Genomic DNA, 17,505 nt, shown 5'->3' on the forward strand with positions numbered 1-17,505 from the left:
CAGACAGAAGGCTGATATCTTGTTTACAAGTTTATTTGTACCACACAATATCATACAAAAGCAATTCAAAGTGTTTTACAGAGTGATAGAACAGTAGAGAATAAGTTATAAAATAGAGGGAAACAGCATGAATACATTAACAACCAAACACACACAAACACCCATACACACACGCATAAAACTAATTGAAAGCTAAATTAAATAAAAACGTCTTAAGCTTAAAAAGCCGATAGTGTTGGTGCAAACTTTAATTCAGCAGGTAGGTTTCAAGCTTTAGGTGCATCAGATTTTGATTGCACTCTAAGAATTTGGAGGAAACGCTGTGCTGTGACCTGAGAAATTTGCCAGGTTGATAAACTGGAGCATGTCGGGTGTATAATCTGGAGCCAGACCATTCCCTGCTTTTGTAGACCAGGATCAAAAACTTAAAGCTTTAGTAACATTTTCTTGCTAAAATAATTTTAAATATTTTAAATTAGGTGGCAGTGTTGCAGTAATGTTACTAATGATAGCCAGTTCAGGTATGATGGGCCGTTCAGTTTTGTAGACCATAAGTACAATACTATGTACTCTGAAAATAAAAGGTAGTTACTGGGGCCTTTTTACGATCGGAACTGCTGTAACTAGCTGTAGCTGGATATGTTCATCACAGACATGACAGACTGCTTTCTAGGACTTTGAGTGGGTCGTTTGAGAGTAAATAAGAGTACTTTGGCACTTTATATCAACACCAACACCAGCTCATGTTGAATGTTTCATAAGCCTCCCAATAAAGCACCTATTGTTGCTATTATAGGACTCTGCAACAGTTACACTAATCACTGTTTCTATACGGCCTTGGGAATGGTTACCCAGCATCAGCTGGAACTCTGTCTGTATTGCATAAGTGTTGCACTTAAACCTCTTCCTGTATGCAATTACTGTGGTTTTGAGGAGGTTAACTGCAGCAGTGCAATAGGCCAACGGCTAGTCCAGGCCCTCGATAAAAACACACAACAGTGTCACACTAAGAGCTCTCACCAGAGCACTTAAAACAGTGTACAGCAGATGTAGTGCTGTGTCACACACATTATTAGCTAGTAATAAATGCAACATATTAGGAGGGTTTCTTTATGTCTGAATCTCTCTGTACACTCCTCCTCTCTCTTGCCTACTGATTGGTGTGGAGGGAAGGAAAGAGGGGTGAGAAATCATCCCTGTGGCCTGCTATCACCTCAGTGTGTGTAGGTGCTTGGTTGCTTCTTCTAGGCTTTGCTGTTTCAGGCAGGTCTACAGGAGGTAGGAGGAGTGTATAGACAGGGTTGTTGAGGTTTTGTGCTGCAAACTGAAATTCTCACATTTCATTCATCTCAGGAAAGGTCAACTAGAGCTTTGATGTGTCTGGTTCAGTCAGGGTCTATCCACACATCATCATTTAATGTGGTCATATTCATGTGATTTGTCATCACATGAATGTTTGGTCTATTTTGTTTATGTTTGCTACTCAGATACTACAAGGGCATGTGTGTGTCCACACACAGAAAAACACACACAAACCCCATCTCTAGTGAGAAGAACTTTTTGAGTGGCAGGTTGGTGGAATGGCGGTCTCTGATTGTGGTGATAATGGAATCCTTGTGTCATTGCAGATAGTGCCTCAGGAAATGGCAGAGAATTGCTTCTGGATCAAAGTCAAAGAAGAGAAGTTTGAGAATCCTGACCTATTTGCTCAGCTCTCCCTCTGCTTCTCCTCACAGAGCAAAGGTAAGGAGGCGTCATCCCTCTTCATCCCTTCCTTAATTAATCTAGACACACATGCTTCATTTAGCCTCGCTGGCAAAAGATGCTGAACCACTTTCATCTTGTGACACTTTAAGAAACCATTTTTCTCACTGAAATGTTAATTGTCTTAAAACCAAGAACTGTTCCCACTCACTGCATTTGAATACCATGTACGTATGCTCTCTAGTCAAATCTCTGTGCCAATTAGGGATACCAATGCTCTTGCTGCAGTGTTTGTATGTGTTTGTGTCTTTGAGAAAGCTAGAAATGCAGTGTGGCTGCTCATTGTATTTGTTCTTTGTACCCACTGAGTAGTTTCAGATCAGTATTTTTGTGTGTGCATGTGGTTGTGCACAAACTTGAACTTGTACATATATGTGTGAACCGAGAGCAGCTATGCTTGGTTTGTTTCCTGCCTTTTACAGTCCAGTAGACCAATCCTCCATCGGGGAAGACGGGAGGCTTTTGTGAAGGAAGCTCTGGGAGTTTTCTTGTCCCGGCCAGTTTGTTTCTCAGATACACAACCAGGCTGCCTAACTTGCTGATGAATAACACAAGCAGTACAGAGCAAGTTTGTTTTTGTATGGAAGAGGGTGTGTGAAGGCACTTGATGTATTCCTCCCATGACAATTTGAGTATTTTTCCACTTCTTTGACAGAGTGTGTGTGGGTGTGTGTGTGTGCATGTGTAGCAGTACACTTTTTCTTGCAGCAGTGGGAGGGGAGAAGTCAGAGGCCTGTCAAGCGCACAACAGTCAAATCTGAGCTCTGTCAGGGAATGTGGACATAACTATACAGAGTCCTCCAACTTTTCTCATATACCCACCGTCTGTTTGGACACCAGTCAGCCCTCCAGCAGCTCCTTGCTTCATCTTGCTCAGAGCCTCCGGGTCTACAAACTAGGCTCATCTCTTTTTTGTTCTGTGAAATAAATAGCAATTTTGCCTCAGCTGCCGCAAGGTGATTTGCCAACATAATACAGATGGAGGAAGAAAGAACAGTTGTTGCAAGGCTTAATGAAGTGGCAGGGATAGGCCTCTTTTCTTTCACCAGAGTGTATCTGCCCAACGCTATATTTATTAACACATACTCTGTGACATTTCTGAAGTAATTGACAGTCACCTTTTTCACACCTTCGCAATACCTATTTTATTATTCAAATTTTCATTGTGTTCTTTTATTTGATTCAAAAATTGTTATTGAGGGAGATAATTTAACATTAGTTGTAGTAAGTCATCAGTATGTTTGCAGAGCACTGCTGCTATAAAATGCATTTTCAGATAGATTCTTAATGTGAAATACAACTTAACATTTGGAGTTCCACAGATACATGACCTTAATTCAGCTTTAAATGTCCTTTTAAAATTCTTTATTAAATTCACTTTCTCACCCACTGGGGTTTAAAAAAAAGCTCTATAGATAGTCCATATTCCCGCTGGCAGGGTAGGAATTCATGATCCAGCATTTCCCCTGGGAGTTACCTTTGCTGGATCCCTATCAATTACCCCTGCAGCGACTTCACTGAATCAGCTCTTTTCCCTCTATTGTTGAAACAGAACATGATTTTCTCATGAATGAAAAATGCTGTTTAATGTTTGATATCAACCCTCCCCCCTCGTCAGTGAAGTTGAAAGTCAATGAAAAGGCCTTTGATGTAGATGGTATTGCAAAAAAAGGTGCTAGATGGGATCTTCCTAAAATAAGATAGTTGTTCATTTGTTTTCCCCTTTCCTCTGTTTCATAATTCATGCAGTATAGTCTTTCAAATGCATGCCATCTGAGGATATGTAACAATAAGTGTGCTTGAACATTAAACTTTTTGTCAAAAAGAGCCACGCCTTATTTCTGCTTTGAATCTGACCTATTTGGGTAGTGAGTCTTTCTTCATCTCAAGTCAAGTTAGTTAACTGGTATTGGTGTTGTTTAAAGCAGTATTGGAGGTTCAGGTGGATAGAAAGATTATTCTCAATGTAACCTCTCATTGTAACCATGGACCATAAATCCTTTCTGCTGATTTGACAAATAAGTCACCGGTGAAAACCAACCTCATTGGTCTGCGATATTACCCCCATTTTTTAAAACACACACACACACACACACACACACACACACACACACACACACACACACACACACGTTGGTTTTTCCTTTCCTTCTTTGTGGTACCTCCATCTTTGCCACATCTTAGATGTGGATATTTATAAGTAGAGCAGACTTTGGGGGACTAGTGTATCGTGAAAGATGAGGCAAGCAGGTGTAAATGCCTTCCCTGCAGAGCTGCCCTCAGAAAATGGTGCAAAAAGGCTTCTGTTAACTCCACGGTCCTTGGGATTCTTGCTTGTTACTTGCATTGTTGAAGAACAACACTTAGGCAGTAAAAGGAAGAAAAAGAATCACTTTAACAGCCCCCAATTTTCAGATGCTTATTGCGCTCAGAGGCCTCTAAAACAACTGAGAATGCAGGACTGTCATCTCCCCTGCTGCTTTTATGAGTCTCACTGTTTAATGAGTTTCTCCAAGAAAAGGAAATGATAATCAAGAGGGATTTCAAGCTCAGCTTCAATCTTCTAAAAGTGGCTTTTTATTTTTTATTTTTTGGTCATTTATTATAAGATGGCTCTTTGGCCTGATTGAAAATTCAACACGTCAGTCATTAGATACTCTGAAGGCCAGACATTTCACTGATGAAGTCCTACTGGCAACATCAACTTGTATCTCACTTCATGATGGCACAGGCAACCACAAAAAGTAACCAATTTAACCATGCTATCTAAATCACAAACAACACAATACCAGCAATGTCCATTGCACTTTACAAGAGACAGTTTAGGAAATTATTTTATCTTTGCTTTCACATATATAAAATAAGTAAATATGTAAACTATATTGTATACATGTTACATTGAATTGACATTTTAGTGCACTCCACGGATGTCCTGGTAACCATATAACTAAGGAATTAAGATGTTGAGTAAAATACATGGGAAAGAAATAAAATCAAATAAATAAAACTGAATTATCCTTTAATTTATTAATCTTTCCACCTTAAATTAAGGTACCAAATGTACACAAATTGTATGGCATTTTGAACTGGCTTCATCTTGCTCAAAATCTGGAGCACATTATTGCTTTTCACCTGACAGATTTATGTAGCGATTACCGTTGTTAGAAAATGCTGCTGTTTTTGGTAACATATGGCCATTATAAACTAGTAATTCGATTTTTGGTTAAGTTTAGAGCAAACAATTTTCCCATTAGGAGTGTTTTGCTGATATAGTAATAAAGGCACAGTGAATCATCCTTCCAGTTTAAGCTAATGACTTATTGAAATACTATTGCAGTAAAAATGACAATGAAGCTTTTTTTGTTAATTTAAAGAGCAACTTAGTGATGAATCTTGTTTTTGAGCTGGTAACATGGTTCTATAGCTTCTATGCAGTGAGCATCAATCCACTTTTTGCATCCTGTTCTATTGTGTGAAAATGTAGCACCTTCTCCTGTGATTTGAAAATGTGTTGCTGAAGCTACACCTCAGTCACTGATGTCAAAGCAGGTATTTCACCTTTGGCACCATCAAGTGTTTTGTGATCGGAAAATTGCTACCACCCAAGCATAGAGGTGAGCAGTCTGTTATCAGAGTCACACATCTCTATTTGCTCTTTGCTCACCACCATCTTTTGAACTTTGAGACATTAAATGGGCCCTGTAGAACAACCTGGCCACGTCATAGTTATTTTATTTCCCATTAAAACAGTTTTCCCCTCTTTTGCTTTCTTTGTCTTGTCCTTTTCCCCCTTTTTCTGCCTTCGCCTGGCCGTATCGGTTTTTCTTTCTTTACCCTCTTCTCTATTGACTTGGCTCTCTGTTTTGTTCTTTTACCCTCATCTCCCCTCAGTTCGCTTTATCAATCAGTGGGTTGTGCCTTTGTACGGCTCTTTGGGATCAAATCAGATTCACTTCGGGATTGAATGTGTGTAGCCATGGCCTGCTGCATTTGAAAGGCAATTCATTCAGCTGGAACTTTGCAGTTCAATTTGAAACAAGATTGATGTTGGCAAACTTCACACCCCCTTTCTCCTAAAATGTTTCCTCCATTGCACACACCAATTGCTGATGGACAAAGGGCATATGCCACTTTGTAATGATGATGTCTGAGCTTTTCAGCAGAAACAACACAACGAAAGAAAGGAGGTTACTCAACAACAACTGAAATTCCTGATTATTCTGTATATTTCAATATACAATAACTTTGTCAATATTCTGTAAATATTAAACCACTGCTGATGATTTTGTTACAGAAAGGTGAATACATATATGTAGGGGTCGCAGTCACGTTGTAAACATGAATATATCCTGAATTTTTTATCAAGGGGGTTGTTGGAGTTGTATAGCCCAGTAAATTAATACACTTTATGGTGTAAAAGTCAATGACACTCATACTTTTGCAGAGAAGAGAGAGACCTAATGAAGATGTATGTACATCCTGAAGGAGGTATCAGAGTCTGTAGTCCACCCCTCCGAGCAGGGTCATTGGGACTGTCTTTCCCAGCATGCCTCTGTGTTAATGATGCCAAGGCAGCTAATGAACATGCTTAGCCAAGTGCTTGTGGTGAATAAGGCCGGGGGGGACAGGGACAAGTGTCAACCAAACCATTGAAGCACCTTTGGAAATATATTTAAAAATTGGTCGGGACAAAGAAAGAAAGAGAGGCATCAAGTAATTTGTTTTATTTTTATATATATTCTAATTTTTTAATTTTATCTTTTAACACTTTTATATTCATTTTATTTTGTTACTACACCATAATGTTCTGTTAAAAAAAAATCCAATTGTGTTGTGCCTGTAAAGGTCAGCCCTGGAAAGGTAACTTGGTTAAAACCTTACAAGTGATGGCTGCAGTCATCCTCCCCCTCATCACAGGGGATTTTATCAAATCCCTCAGGAGTTCTCCTCACTCTGACACCCATTTTCCTTTACCTCTGTCCCTACAACTCTACCCCACACACACATTCTCCCCACTGAGCCAATGCGGTGTGCACACCAGCAGATTCTCAATCCCTGCTACAAAGCCCCAGCAGCAGGGCGGTAATGACCCTGCCACAATGGCAGTAATGATGGAATCAGTGGGGGGTTTAGCTGGCTCTCTGACTCTCCCTAATAAGTCCCCTAATAACTGTTAACATCAGGGCTGACCTGGCCACCAGATCAAACACCCTCACGCATGGTTGACCACCTCACATGACACTCAGCAACTCAGTGAGACAAGAAAACTGTTGCTGACCAGCACACTGTGTGCTTGGGGCCCCCACAGTGCATGTTCAGTACAAGTCTATGGACACACGATTTGGCTCACAGAACACAGTAACAACTGTCGCAACAATAAATGCCACTCAAAATATTTTAATCCTGTTAAGCTGTATTCATTCACTAACAATATGTGTTGATGATAGAAACCTTTGAAAAGCTTGTTGCTCTTGAAAAACAGTATCCCAAGACTACTGTTGTAGCTCTGCCTTCTCAGATAGTCACAATGTAATAAAGGCTTTTGTCTAATGAGTTTAAGCTGAACTCAAGACACTGCAGCCCACTGTGGAATTGTCTGCTTTGGATTAATAGCGTGTGTACAACGATAAGCTTTTGATATGTTCTATGTCAAAGTGTTGGGAAGTCAGGCTTGATGGTTTGCCATGTTTCCCTGGAGAACAAGACTGTTTATTACTGATTCTGTTAATTGAGAGGAGGGAGCATCCGCCAAGGCAGCTTCCTCTGCATCTTTATCCTGGGCTTTTCTTCTGACATCGCTCCCTTTCTCTTCTCTTATCTCGTCTTTCTCTGCTTGCTTCTGAAATCATCTCTTTGGACATGACGATGTCCATCTGGCGTCAGGGCCTGCCTAGTAAAAAATACACCCACTCTCATTCTCTCAGGCTCATTGTTTAACAGCTGCAGTCTCACACAAACAAGATCACAATTGGCATTTCACCACATACTCATTTTGTAAACTGTCATCAGTGTCTGTGAGTGGAGAGATCCTTTCCTTTGGTGAATTGTTTTGATGACCCAATACTTTTCCTCACACCAGTAAATCATGCATTCTGGATTAAATGCCCATTATCACTTGAAGCAAACCAAAGAGGATATTATCCCATTTTGGAAAAGAAAGGCCTCAAATAGTACTATTTTCCTCATTTTAGAGCAGAGGCCATTAATTGCTGGCACAGGCAGAAGATATTTGTCTCAATAAAACACAAAACACCCTGATGTTCATTTCTCTCTGTTTGGGGCAACCAGCCCACTGTGAATATCTCAGGGTCAGCCCTTTTCCTTGCTCATCCCTGCACGTTTTTAATATATCACATATGAATGGAAATTAGTTCCTTAAATATTAATGACAAGTAATTGGTTTATTGTAGGAGACTATATTATGTGCGTCTGCATCTGTGTCTCTGAGAGGGAGAGCGAGCGAGAGAGATTTCCTTTCATTCCTACTTCATATTGCCTTGCTGTGATGTCCCACTGATTTTAATCTTCTCTTCTCAGATGAGAGCCATTCTGGCTATCACAGTGCACTTTAACTTTAGCCCTCTGAATATTAGCTTTCTTTGATACCTGCCGTTTACAGCCTCCCAAGTCTACACCCTGCTAACTTTTATGTGCCTTCAGGTACACTGTAATATACCTATAAATCTGTCTCTTCAAAAATAAATATCCCCTGTGCATCTACATATTTTATTTCTCTTTTTTCACTCCATTGGATAACCTCAGGTAACATGTTTGGGTTATGTCAATCTTTCTTTGTTATCTTTTTAATCTAGGTCTCTACTAGCCCTCAAAGTATATATTTTTGTCTGTTTCTAACTATTCTACAAGCATTTTCAACATATTAATGGTAAAGTAAGTTAGTCCTGTCTATAACTGTTTTGTCAACAATACTTAGACAACCCATATACCTAGGTACTGCACACACACTGAATACCAATAAGTCTGGAACAAGGACACTAAGACAAAAAAGTCTGTTAAGTGGCAATACTCAAACAAAAGCACACTGAGTACCCAATAGAAGCTGAATGTTTCTGAACTTCATCCTGAATATATTAGTTTATTATTTGGGTCTTGCATATTGTGTTTGTGCTTTCACATCAAGACTTGGAGTATGTTGACCATCTTCCCTCAGCATTTCCATTACATGGCATTTATCAGTATGACCGTATTTGTTATATCATGCATAATAACAACCATCACCCCCCCCACCACCACCACCCTAGAAAATCTGTAACATTGTAATATCAGTCTAATATATTCAAAAGTGATATTTAGTTTTAAAACAAAAGGAAGGATGTGTTCAGTTTGTACGTGTTTTGTGAGGTGTGTGTATTTGTATGTGTGTGTCCTATGGTAGTAAGAATTCAGTGTCTGCATGCTTGCCTAATTGAGTGATAGGATGCTTATTAACAATGGAACTTGCGTTTAAAAAGAGGACACTGACAGCACTGTCACTGGAGCTTTTCACATGGAAAAGCCCCAGTGGAGCTTCATTAACTCACCCCTATGATCCCAGACAGTAGAATATGGAGTGCATATCTAATCCAGCTCAGAAGTATGAGTACAAGAGCAGTGGGTTTTATTGGGAATACTTGATGTGTGATCATGTATGTACTTCTGCAATGGATTGGCCATGTTTTAAGTGATGCATGTGAGGTATGGAAAGCATCTGTGAATGTTTTTAATAAAATGTTCCTTTTACTAGTTTTTTACAAGTCCCTTTCTTTGTTGAAATGTACAGATTTGTGCATTTGTCTGTATATAGACAGAACAAATCTGTACATTTAAACAATTTTCTATAAATATTTACTCTTATTTATGTATGTATATATAATATTTATTTTTATTTTTTGTATAGCAGCAGCCTTTGCACAAATCCATTCAGAGTGATTCAGTGACACTTAACATTCTATTAGCAACTTATGTAGCTTTGTTTTCACTCTTCTTGCCAGGTATTAATTTCAGGGGCAGATAGATTTTCTTCTACTTTAGCAATGGTTGGTATTTTTTTTCTTTGATAGGCCTGTAGACACAGTTTGTTTTTCAAGCTGTTACAACTCAACCACCCGCTGTATTTCATAATCTCCTCTTAAATGAGATCGAACACAAACTCTGTCGGCCGCAGTTAACAGAATTCATCAGTTGTAATTGCAAATGTTTTACTAGTATCTCAATTTTGCACTTGTCTAACTCTGACTTCTCCAAATGTGCTTTGGATCCGGCTCCATGTTGACTCATGATTTCCATACAGATCAAAAAGTACAAGTCCCGTTTCTCCACTGGCTAACACAATGCCTGACAGTGCACAGCAGCCCGCTGAGTTTGTTACATGGCATTAAGTTTAATTTGTCTTTGAGCCTCTTTGGTGGAATTGGTTTGTGACTACAAGTGGGCCAGGGGGTGACACTCCACAGCCAATCTGGCTGGAAAGGGACAGAGAGGAGACAGAGGAGCACTGGGGCGAAGAGAGCAACCGTGATGTCACATGCAGGATGGGTAAACAATCAGAGTCCTGCGTGTTCAAGATGGTGCCTCCTTGAATATAAACAATCATGACTTCTCACGCCACACCGAGGTAAATTACTGCACAGACAGAAAAGGTTGAGATGAGAGAAAAGTAGAGTAAGGTAGACAGACCAGCCTGATTACAGATTGTGATCCACAGTCACCTAAAAAGGAAAAAACAAAATAACAACAAAACAACAAAAAACATTGACACTTAAGGGAAATTGTTAAAGCTGGGACCACTAGAATTTAAAACTCAATGACTTGTTAGTAAATATCTAACATTATAATATAAATATTAATTACAGAGAATATTTCATTACTAAAGTAACTTTAGCTTTGCACCAGTGGTCTAAGTACCATTTGACATTTCAGGTGTCTTTGTTCATTAATGATATAATATTTCTATCTGCAAACAAGTAAAATGAGGCATTCCCTTTTCTGTTTTTGTTGAGGTCCCACATGTGAGTTGTGCATCAGTCGCATTTCATTTCATGTTATTTAAAGCAGCAACAGCAGTTTACAGATTGTGGGGAATAAATAGTGGATGAGTTGGATAGTTAGTGTGACCAATAATAGACACAAAAGGGATGAAAACACAATTAGAAAGAAATGATGCAATCCAAGCCAATCCAATGTACAAGAAACTTAATGTTGAGTTAAGATGTGTCACTTCTGGATATCCAGTATGATAGAAAGCTTTTCTCTGGCCCGCAGAAGACTGAGCACTACCTCTCCATGGCAGGCACATCAACTGTCCATTGCACTTTTCTCAGTTTCCCTTCAGGATACACATATTGGTACAGTTAGCCGTTTTTTTTTTTACCTTTTATTTATTTCCCCTTTCTTGTGCTTGCTTCCCCATCCTCCCATCCTATCCCTTTCTGTACTCTTCACCGCCTTTCTCTCCTTGTCATCTCCCTCGAACTTAAAGTCAGAATCTTCCCCTCTTTTTCTCCTATCATTGTCTTGCTACAGTATCCACTACATACATATTTTACATCTGTCTATATTCATTGTCTGTGTGAATGTTTGTCTCTTTCTGTTTTTCATCTTGTATCAGTTTTTGAGTCTGCTCTTTTATTGAAAAGAAATTAAAGTTTTTCTTCACTTTTAGCGCCACTGTCCTGAATTCTGCCTTTCTTAAATGAGGAAGGATGGGAAAAGACAATTTTTCAAAGCTTCTGATAATGAATCCGCTCATCTAACAACCATATATAGTTATTTTTGAACAGCTTTATTTTTATTTTCCATATGTGATACTTCCTTTTGTCTGTCTTGTAATGTCCCCCTCTGAAAAAGATGAATAGTGAAATGATCATTTAAAATTTGCTGTGTAAAATCAAGAGAACAAGGCATACAGGTGCTGTTTTGGGTGGGTGAAATTATAGATAAATCACATGGCTGTGTGTTTTTTTGTGTGTTTTTTATTGGTGCAATGAAGAAGCCTTGACAGGAAAGACTTTCTCTGAATTGCAGCATTTTGCAGATTGTTTCCTTCTTTGTTCTCTCCTTTTGACCATGTTTTATTAAACACACAGTATACTGTTGAAACACTGCAGAAAAAATCTAAAGCCGTACTGTGATAAATGTGCTAAGGACTGAACAAGTCTGCAGTAAGTGTGAACCATTATTTACCATTAATGTTGTTTTTGGCTTGTTGTTTGCCTTTTGGTCTGGTCTTTTACCGTATAAACAAGCAGAAAATTTACAAACTCTGAGGGTGCCTGGGCCTGCTGTGAAGCTACGCTCAGACTTAGCCATGTTAAGCTTTAGTTCTTTCAGTGGTGTTGCACTCTTATTGCACTTTTGCTCCACCCGCACAAGCAAGTAAATGGAAACCACATCAGTAACACTTCAGGACAGAGGCAGGGTCATGGGAATTTTGCATTTGCTTTTACTGTATACATAAGCACACTGAAGCCATCCGTAATACTACACCAAATCAAGCACATTTCCCTGAAACATTGACTGCGTTTACATTAAAATCCACAGTGGGCAGGCAGACCACTGAACAATGTATTTCAGCAGGTATTTCATCATCTCCACATTCTGTGTAGACCTTTGACCTCAGTTACTCATCGCTAGATGAGGGCTGACGGATGTCAAGTCCATGTATAAATGTTTCGCTGCATGGAAAGTACAGGTCTAGCCGTGCTTGGAGACTGTTAAGTAGGGAAGCCGATGGTTTTAAAGACTAGACAGATTACTTTGACTGTGTGGATTTGCATTAAGGTATTTCTGCTCTCCTGCCCTTTCTTTTCACCTTTCCAACTCTCTTCCAATCCATCTCTGGCTGAGGTAAAGCAGCTTATTAACCTTTCTGAGGCCACAGGAATCCCCAGGATAGAAAGACACCACAGACGTACTGTGTAAGACAAATTAACCTTAGAGGATTGATACGCCTTGATTTTAATTTTAATCACACTAAGCAGTGAAACGCATTGGATATTTAATGTCTGATGCAAATGTGAAGAACATATTACACTTTTTTATTAAAGTTCAGCCGTACTGAAATGGAGACTAAAGCTGGAAGAATAGCAATGTGAACATTTCCTACCTTGTGGATATGATGTCAGTCCACACTTCTGTATAGATTACATCTTGTAACCATGATTTGCATTCTTATTATTTTCTTATTCATATTTAAGAAACCGAGTTAAACAGACTAGTAGAGATGTCTGTTTGTCGTGTTGTATCTCTGTTATCGGTGTTTATTGTTTTTACACCGTACATTGCTCAGCAGCATTACTGAGATACACCTCTATAGTCTGTACACTTTACTGAAAGAGATTCAAACATACTCCAGCCAATCTAGACTTGGTACATCACAAAATCGCATTCACCCTCATTTCCATACTGATTGGGGTATATGGACAGGTATTTCATTTTCCGGAGAACAAAATTCCTGCGCAGTTCTACATGCATTCACCTGTTACCTGTCCCAGTTGCTCTATTTCATTTTGGAGGTAATTTCTTCCATGGAAATGCTTTACATCTTTTACAAAATCTTTACATCTTTTACAAATCTGCTACAGCTGTATCTATAGTTGACTATTTATAATTGGTTGTGTGAAACCCCTCTGTGATGCAATTAGAGGTCCTGCAGTGAGGTGAAAGCAAGGGAAAGACAGGGGCATAAGGGTCACCTTGTAGCCCATTACTCTGCTCCTGCCATTGGTGGTCCACCCTCCAGGAGGATGCTTCCAGTGCAAAAAACAAGCGCCCTTACAATACTCTCCTTTTGTGCTTCCCAAAGTAGTTTGAAATAAGTGAGACAAACGGTAGAATTTGTTGTTTAGTTTTTGTTAATGTTTCCTTAGCTTTCCTTACTTTTTAATGGATGCAGTGAGCAGCAGACTGTAATGAGCACTGATAACAGGCAGACAACATGGCCAGTGAAAATACTCTGGGGTTAAATGTTTGTGTGTTACAGTGTGCGTTACTTTACTGGTATTAGCCAAAGCTAGCACAGTGGTGCCCCTTGAGTGAAATTGATTTGTGATACTGGGCTATATAAATAAAATTGACTGTACTTGGTGGAAGTGAAGGCCTGTGCCAGAATGTGATGAGCCAGCGGTGTAGTGGATGACTAAGCAGGGCACACTGGCCACTCGGGCCCATGAATCCCTCTCTATATCTGAGGCTGGGTTTGTTGATTAAAGGTGTGGGAGACGGTTTGACCTTAGGCAAGTCTCAAATGACCCCAATCTCTTTAAATGCTTCATTAGCTTTGCTTTTCCCCTACTGGACTGCCTCACTTAATCTACACTTCTACTCGCTCAACCTAAGTTGTGTACATAGTGTGTTTGTTTGTGTGTGTGCGCTGGTGCATGCACGTATTTGTATGTGTGTTAATGAAGGCTCCTGGTGGTGTGTAATTAACACAACAGCAAATGTCCCCAAAGGGTAAGATTAACGTTGAACACATTAGACACAATGGAGCCCGGGAGAGACTTTTTTCCTTTTTTTTTTTTTTTTTTTGGGCAATTAAATGTTTTGTCTGTGTGTCTGTAAGTCAGACCATAACTCACGCTGGCATAACTGTATTGCTGCCATTTCTGTCTCTCAGACGCGCACACACACACACACACACACACACACAAATGAACACACACTCACACAAAGCTAGCAGTCCCTCTGGATTTGCGGGCTCCTCACATGCAGGCTGGCAGGATTCTGTCTGCCTTCCTTTCCCGACCGCCTCCTCCACACAACTTGGTCCAACAAAGATAAACACATGCTGGGTAGATTATTAGAGAAGTACCAAGGGCCCCGCAGCAGAGCAGCCAGTGCACCATTGTGCTCCAAACGAGGTGGCACCTTGTAGAATCCGATGCAGTCACCTCCAGGGTGTTCTGATACATACTTAGACACAGGTGGGCGCTGATACCAGCATGAGAGCTACAACAGATTCCAATGACATTTCATTGTCAGAAGAAACTCCAGGCTTATTGTTTTCAGTAATGGCATTGCTGGTGGTTTAGATGCTCTAGCAGCTTGAGAGGTAGGAATGGAAATTTGAAAGTTGTTTACAGATATACAGTTTAGGTATAAAGTATACACTTTTTTAATTTTTTTTCTTAATCTTGTGCTGACAAAACACTTGAACTTGAACTTGAACTGCTCAGGGATTGCTGTGGTGTTAAGGAAACTAGTGTTAGTTCACATCAACTACACAATGTGACAGAGGTAATTGTGAGTGTGTGAATGGCCTTCACTCACTAAGTACTGACAGAGGCACTCTCCCTTTGCCTCTTGACAAATGTTACCTGCCCTAGTGACCCTGCTGAACCAAAGAGCTTCTATAGCAAGTTTCAGCCAAAGTGCCCAGAAGACACAAATGCGCTTTTATCCATCTACCTGTAAGTCTGTTGCCAAAGCAACAATTTATTACTAGATGAATATCTTTTATTTTAACAATGTTTGATTCCTAGGATGTGTGTTCATGCATTGTTGCTTGTGTATGGTTACGTATGGTAGTTGCTGCAATGGTAAGCGATAACCTTGTTGAATTTACACCGTGCTGTGTGAAAGCGTGTTACTGTTTTTCCTGAGTGACACATTGGTTCTAAAAAAAGAGGGAGGATTTAGGTAAAAGGATATATAACTGCTTGTCATAAAACAAGAAGAGCTCTCAAGTAGAGTTTTTAATGATAAATAATACACAGAATTGTCTGTCTTTTGCTGAGCATTTCTCACTAAATTTGTACTTAGTTGTTGTTGCTTTTTATGTATTCATTGAAAATGTGCTTTATTTATGTATATACTGTGGCAACATGTTTTTATCTAAACAGCATGCCAATAAAGCTTTATTGAATTAAGAGAGAGGGAACATGTGAGAGGTGGGAAGGGAAGGTGTGTGAAAGAGGGAGCACAAGAAAAAGAAAAAATTATATGGGCTGAGAAGACAGACATAGATGGTGCACACATGAAAGAGATGTTTTAAGAAGTAGTATTATTTGAGATGAAGGGAGTGATAGAGAGAAGGATGTGATAAGTACACCGGTGGAGGCTGTTTCTGCTGCTAAGGAGAATGATAACATTTCTCTGTAGAGGAATTGTGCATACAGCACCACACGTCCTTCAGCTTTATTGGATCAGGAGTAAGCTGTGAGATTTCTAAATGATCTTCCTTCACTGGCAACAAGACATTACTCTCATTACGTTGGTATTTTGTTGATTTCATTGAGATGTGTCTGGGAAAAAACAGTTGGCTTTTTAATTTAGCCAAAGGTTAATTGACAGTGGTGACATGTATAGGTTCAGAAGTAAGTGTATGGACACACATGCAGTCTTGACAATTTTGTTTCACTGTGACACATGTAGGTCCAGAAACACACACTTGGAGATACACACACTAACCTCGACAGGCTGCCTGCACTAGTAGTATTGTTCTGTCTGTTGTAATTAAGGAAAACACGGCGTCAAACCAACAATCAACATTGGTTCAGTGGCATCTGAATTTTTCTCTACTGAATGTGGCTTGATGTCAGTGTCCTCCAGCACAGAGAAAATAATCCCCAATTAATGTGACACATTCTCACCAGAAAATATGAATAGCTCTCTGCTAGCAGTATCACAATTCAAGGTCTCTAAAGCGGTTAGTCGCTGATCAGAGCTGGCAGGTCATGGGTATATTGCTACCTTCCAACAATCATCACTGAACAAGCTGCCAAACCTGGAGGAAAAATATTCCTGCTCTCTAGTGCTAGCCCAAGTCAGCACAAGCAATCTGTCACCTGCAACATGTGAACTTGTCATTTGACTGCTCTTTGTGAAAAGAGAACCATAAATATGCAAGGAGAGGTGTTGATTTATTTATCCCAGCAGGAAGTGTTAAGGTGTTAGCAATTTTCATCAAAATGATATAAAAAAAAGGCAAATGCCTATTACAAGTATCAGTAATTTTTTCTCACATTTTCTGAAAACAGCGAAGAGACATAGTTTTCATTTGTAAAAGTATTTATGCCGATAATTTGATGACATTAAATTAGAAAAAATCCAGTATTTGCCTTTGTGAAGCTAGCAAACGTTTGGTAGTTTTATTTGATGAATTACTAATGTGTTGTTGTTTTTTCTTTCAAACACTAATTTATATGGACGCATTGAATTTATGATATGATTATAATGATATAATATTTATTTAGTTTTGCTCACTGGAAATATGCATTGTCATTGTTGGGATGTGACTTAGATATACAGAAATACATTATAGCCAGTGCAGTTTCTCAGTGGGATTCACAAATACTTTCTTTCTTTGGTGAGCATTTAAACAGCCAGTAAATATCAAGTAATAATTGAATTAAACTCAACAATTTTCACTTACAGTAACAAAGCCTATTTTTCTATCCAATAAGTTACTTTAGTCTGTGTTATTGACTAGTTCTGAGAAATTGCAAGTTTCCCAATAAAACGTTTCTTTCTAATTGTTCTTGAAATATGGATTAGATAAACTGAATAAAACTGTTCAAAATGTATTTACTGTAAGTACATAAGAACACATACACCATAATAACAAAGCTTTAGGTTGTATTTTCATCTTTACCTCTGGTGATGATGTATCTTATATCATGTTTTCCCTGTCTACTTTAAGTGAAGCATGCTAGTCATTTGAATGCCATAGTCCTTGTTTTGCTTGTAAGAATAATTTATTCACATATGTTACCTGTCATCATTCCACATGAGGAGCTGCTA

General features: G+C 39.1%; 1 protein-coding gene across 1 annotated transcript in view; it reads left to right on the forward strand.

Annotated features, from left to right (window-relative positions):
* The window catches only part of diaph2 (diaphanous-related formin 2), a 372,579-nt gene that overhangs the window by 144,656 nt on the left and 210,418 nt on the right, over positions 1–17,505 (forward strand). The window contains exon 19 of the mRNA XM_044206253.1: positions 1,629–1,743. Within this exon, the coding sequence (XP_044062188.1) occupies positions 1,629–1,743 (115 nt within the window). The remainder of the gene's footprint in view (positions 1–1,628; positions 1,744–17,505) is intronic.

Source organism: Siniperca chuatsi, linkage group LG8 (assembly GCF_020085105.1).
Source record: "Siniperca chuatsi isolate FFG_IHB_CAS linkage group LG8, ASM2008510v1, whole genome shotgun sequence".
NCBI classification, from domain to species: domain Eukaryota; kingdom Metazoa; phylum Chordata; class Actinopteri; order Centrarchiformes; family Sinipercidae; genus Siniperca; species Siniperca chuatsi.